Source organism: Oncorhynchus mykiss, chromosome 3 (assembly GCF_013265735.2).
Source record: "Oncorhynchus mykiss isolate Arlee chromosome 3, USDA_OmykA_1.1, whole genome shotgun sequence".
NCBI lineage: Eukaryota > Metazoa > Chordata > Actinopteri > Salmoniformes > Salmonidae > Oncorhynchus > Oncorhynchus mykiss.
In genome coordinates, this window is record NC_048567.1 from 69906042 (window position 1) to 69911515 (window position 5474).

At 45.9% G+C, this 5474-nt stretch overlaps 1 protein-coding gene across 1 annotated transcript; it reads right to left on the bottom strand.

The window, feature by feature from the left end:
- Nucleotides 1-1263: 1263 nt before the first annotated feature.
- On the bottom strand, nt 1264-5120 carry LOC110504590 (lanC-like protein 3). The gene is given in 7 exon segments (XM_021583357.2): nt 1264-1320; nt 1322-1443; nt 2349-2537; nt 2656-2853; nt 4013-4136; nt 4316-4454; nt 5092-5120. Coding segments are annotated over 7 exon segments (858 nt in total).
- Nucleotides 5121-5474: the final 354 nt, after the last annotated feature.

Consider the following 5474-nt stretch of genomic DNA (forward strand, 5'->3'; position numbering starts at 1 on the left):
ATAAAGGGGGAGGCTTGCAAGCCGAAGAACACCATCCCAACCGTGAAGCATGGGGGTGGCAGCATCATGTGGGGGTGGCAGCATCATGTGGGGGTGCTTTGCTGCAGGAGGTACTGGTGCACTTCACAAAATAGATGGCATCATGAGGAAAGAAAACTATCTGGACATTTTGAAGCAACATCTCAAGACATCAGTCAGGAAGTTACAGCTTGGTCGTAAATGGGTCTTCCAAATGGACAATGACCCCAAGCATAATTCCAAAGTTGTGGCAAAGTGGCTTAAGGACAACAAAGTCAAGGTATTGGAGGGGCCATCACAAAGCCCTGACTTCAATCCTATAGAAAATGTGTGGGCAGAACTGAAAAAGCGTTTGCGAGCAAGGAGGCCTACAACCTGACTCAGTTACACCAGCTCTGTCAGGAGGAATGGGCCAAAATTCACCCAACTTATTGTGGAAGGCTACCCAAAATGTTTGACTCAAGTTAACCAATTTAAAGGCAATGCTACCAAATACTAATTGAGTATATAAACTTCTGACCCACAGGGAATGTGATGAAAGAAAGGAAAGCTGCAATAAATAATTCCCTCTACTATTATTCTGACATTTCACATTCTTAAAATAAAGTGGAGATTCTAACTGGCCTAAGACAGGGAATTTTTACTAGGATTAAATGTCAGGAATTGTGAAAAACTGAGTTTAAATGTATTTGGCTAAAGTGTAAGTAAACTTCCCACTTCAACTGTATATACTGTATTCTATACCATTTCCTGCATCTTGCCTATGCCACACGACCATCGCTCATTCATATATTTATATGTACATATTCTTATTCATCCCTTTACATTTGTGTGTATAAGGTAGTTGTTGTGAATTTGTTAGATTACTTGTTAGATATTACTGCACTGTCGGGACTAGAAGCACAAGCATTTTGCTACACTCGCATTAACATCTGCTAACCATGTGTATGTGACCAATATAATTTGATTTGAAAGGGAGGCTTTCATATTTTTACCAGACAGGAAATAAAGCAGAACGTCAATGTCAGCAGAGCATAGTTGTTCTGGGAGAAATGTCTCACATTGATAGCGACACCCTCGCCCTCAGATATTTACAACACATTTCATCTAAGAATCACATAAACACTTCACATTAATAAAAGAACAATCAGTGATGACATAACCAGTTCAAGTTTTAATTCTGTGGTGAGCCATCCTTGTAATGTAAGGAGGAAGGAAGGATGCATTGTTCAACCGTAGCCTTAATCACACAAACACACTGAAGAGTGGGAACTCTGATTGGTCGGGCTGAAGGAGGTCAACCCAAGAAGCAAACGGCTCCAGACAGGCCCTCAAACAGACTATAAACACTGGTGACTGAGCAGGAGCCCACCTTGAACTCTTCCGTAAACAGGAACTCTGCAAACCTGTGGGGAGAAAAGAGGAGACTTGGGTCAGGGCAGAGAGGAAGAGGCAAAGCTTGTGGGTCCACTACCGTCAACATCTGTCCACGCAGTGTTATTCAATGTGTTTCTATGGGCTCATTGCGTTTAATAAGCAGACTGATAAGCATATCGCCTGTCTTCCCACCTTTGGGACAACGACTCCCATTGTTAGGGTGGAGACAAAACCATCTCGTCATTATATACAGTATCTTTGGTGAGGGTGAGGCAGGACAGGGGGTTGCATCTCAATAGTCAAAAGCTGCTTCCTCTTCTCATGTCCTATCTCCACATATGCGCTGATGTGAAAGAGCACGTCAGGTGAAAGCACTGAGCTGCAAGGAATCCACTACGTTGCTTTAACCCAGCCTGTGTTTTCAGATCAGTGCAGACCAAGGAGAGGAATCCACTACGTTGCTTTAACCCAGCCTGTGTTTTCAGATCAGTGCAGACCAAGGAGAGGAATCCACTACGTTGCTTTAACCCAGCCTGTGTTTTCAGATAAGTGCAGACCAAGGAGAGGAATCCACTACGTTGCTTTAACCCAGCCTGTGTTTTCAGATCAGTGCAGACCAAGGAGAGGAATCCACTACGTTGCTTTAACCCAGCCTGTGTTTTCAGATCAGTGCAGACCAAGGAGAGGAATCCACTACGTTGCTTTAACCCAGCCTGTGTTTTCAGATCAGTGCAGACCAAGGAGAGGAATCCACTACGTTGCTTTAACCCAGCCTGTGTTTTCAGATCAGTGCAGACCAAGGAGAGGAAGCCACTAGAACTAGGGTGAGATAAGGAGAAATACACAAAGAAAGGAGATATTAGAAGAGTACAGGAGACAGAGAAAGAGAGAGAGGGAAACAGAGAACAGCAGTGATTTGTCCAACTAAGCCTCCATGCCTCTGAGCACGGTAGATTTGGAGTTCCCTGTGAGGCAGTACAGTAACATGAAGACATAGGCGCTGCCTGCCATTCCATGGCAGATCCCTGGACCTTTCTTCAGCAGGCCCTTCAGCCACACCTGCTCCCCACTGCGGATGCATGTGTCCAGGTACTGGGGCTTCCTATTGATCAGGTAGGCTTTGTCAAAGAGGTAGGCTACACCTGGGAAGAGGCATGAGCATCAATTACATTGGAAACCTGGGAAACCACTTACCTCTTATTGTATCTATATTATCTAAATCAGTACATCAATCAATTAAGAGCCAGATTGAAAGTGTACCTGGCGCACCATGGCACCAGTGCACCAGCTCATTCTCCCTCTCTGTCATGGCTCCCAGCTCGGCCGGCCAGTTACCGTTCTGCTCCTAGTTCATGAGGAAGTCCACAATCTGCCCGACCAGATCCCTGTCCCCTCCATTCAGCACCTCCTGGTAACACAGCAACATCTGCAGCACCGACGACAGGCCATGGGCTGCACCTGGGGAGAGAAACACAGGTGCACACACAGGTGCACACACACACACACACACACAAGCAGCACATACACACACACAAGCAGCACATACAAGCATAAAGCACATGATTCAATAGCCTGCATCCATTCAAAAAGACAGCCTCTCTGATTCCATTAGAGAATACCCTGTGACTCTTGCAGTCAAATGCTGGACACATGGAACACTTGTGTTCTATTGAGGTGGTTGGTCCAGGTCTGGGTTGTGGGCAGTGGGTCTGGTGGGTCTGTGGGTCTGCTTACTGTGTTATATTGAGGCAGTGGGTCTGGGTACTGTGTTCTGTTCACAATGGTTCTGGGTACTGTGTTGAGGAAGTGGGTCTGGGTACTGTGTTCTGTTGAGGCGGTGGGTCTGGGTCTGGGTGCTGTGCTCTGTTGAGGCTGTGGGTCTGGGTACTGTGTTCTGTTGGGGAGGTGGGTCTGGGTCTGGGTGCTGTGCTCTGTTGAGGCGGTGGGTCTGGGTACTGTGTTCTGTTGAGGCGGTGGGTCTGGGTACTGTGTTCTGTTGAGGCGGGGGGTCTGGGTACTGTGTTCTGTTGAGGCGGTGGGTCTGGGTACTGTGTTCTGTTGAGGCGGTGGGTCTGGGTACTGTGTTCTGTTGAGGCGGTGGGTCTGGGTATTGTGTTCTGTTGAGGCGGTGGGTCTGGGTACTGTGTTCTGTTGAGGCGGTGGGTCTGGGTACTGTGTTCTGTTGAGGCGGTGGGTCTGGGTATTGTGTTCTGTTGAGGCGGTGGGTCTGGGTACTGTGTTCTGTTGAGGCGGGGGGTCTGGGTACTGTGTTCTGTTGAGGCGGTGGGTCTGGGTACTGTGTTCTGTTGAGGCGGTGGGTCTGGGTACTGTGTTCTGTTGAGGCGGTGGGTCTGGGTACTGTGTTCTGTTGAGGCGGTGGGTCTGGTTACTGTGTTCTGTTGAGGCGGGAGGTCTGGGTACTGTGTTCTGTTGAGGCGGTGGGTCTGGGTATTGTGGCTGCTACTGGGCTTTCACCTATCTAGTCCTTTCAGATAAGAGTGAAGGCGTCACACAAATGACAAAGAGGTCATTTAAGGCCCTCATGACAATATAAGCTCATTAGTAATCCCGCCTCCTGCCACTCAACCATGTAGGCTAGACATGTAGGCCTACTTACCCAAATACTCAGTCCCATAGTAGGAGTACATGAGAGGATAGGGTTTTCTCTTCCTCGTGGCATACTGTTTACCAGACTCTATAATAACCTGGCAAATGGCCTGGATCTGATCCTTGCTAAGAATCTGTGACATTAGATTTGAGAAGTTTATTTCATTAAAGTAATGTTTGAGATCAGGGAATATGGAGCCAAGAGAGCCAGTAGAGATACATTATTTTTCAGGTCATATATCTCCTGGTCAGTAGGCCTAATAATTTTTTGATTTTAGTAATTGGTATTTTCCCTGTTCCCTCAGGCTCTCACCTCAATCCCCAGTTTCTGTTTCACCACCAGGTCAGCGCACAGGTACCCCGCCCGCCCCACGAACAGCTCGTCAGAGCCGCACTCCAAGAAATTGATGGGTGAGCATATCTTCAACAGGTTCCGAAATTTGGTAAGCGGCCTGTCTTATTCTACCAACCATAATCTACCTAAGATTTATGGGACTTGTATTCTCAACACCGCATTCTCTATCCCCCTCAGTCAATGCCGATTTGTTATTGTTATTCCAACATCATGTGCCTAGTGTTTGAAGACAATTATTTTTGTTAATCAATCGATTAAAGCAAATTATCCCAACCACTTTTGATCAGAAGAATCACAGACCAGCAACAAGTCTTATCTCATACATGCCTTCCAAGTACAGGCGTGTTACCAGTAGATGGTGGTATATGCACAAGTTCACACACAGCTTGTTATTCATGCAATGAACGTCAAATGTAAAGTATACTTTTTTTTCATTTAGTTTAAAACCAAACAAAGTTGGACATAGTTAGTAGGCCTATAGACCAAAAATGCCTATGGGAACGTTCTATTCCCCTTTGATCACTGAATGCAATGCGAGTAGACAGGACTCAGCTATATGTGATGCACGATGTCCATACACAGACGGTAGTCACGTTTTTTTTGCGTTGCAGATCAAAGCAAGAGTGCCTTAGCTGGCCGGAGCACCCCGTTGAGAAATATTTTTCAAACGGAAGAGGATGAAGGCGGAATGCACAGATGTTCTCGCGGTTCCATATACGGCTAGAGCGTCGGACCAGTTGCTGTCCGTGGTGCTAATACTCATTGCCGCACAATGAGCGGCACAAAGACAACATTATATCAATAATTGTAATATAGTTCAGAGAGTTCACGACGTTCAGGAAAGTGCTTTTAATAGATTATTTTTTTAATTATATTTCTTAGATTACTTGTATTCCTATTGTTTCCTGCTGCGGTTCTAACTCTATGGGAGGTGGTAATTGTATAAGGCGTCTTGAATGACTCATTCAAACGATGGCTTTTAGAAATAACTGATTTCTCTCTGGGATATCCACAGTCTATTTCAGACAAATGAACTGAACAATAGAGATGAGTTCATTTTAGACACAAATAATCAGTTCTCTATGCGATAGAGGGGAGCGTCGGTTGCCTGGGAAAT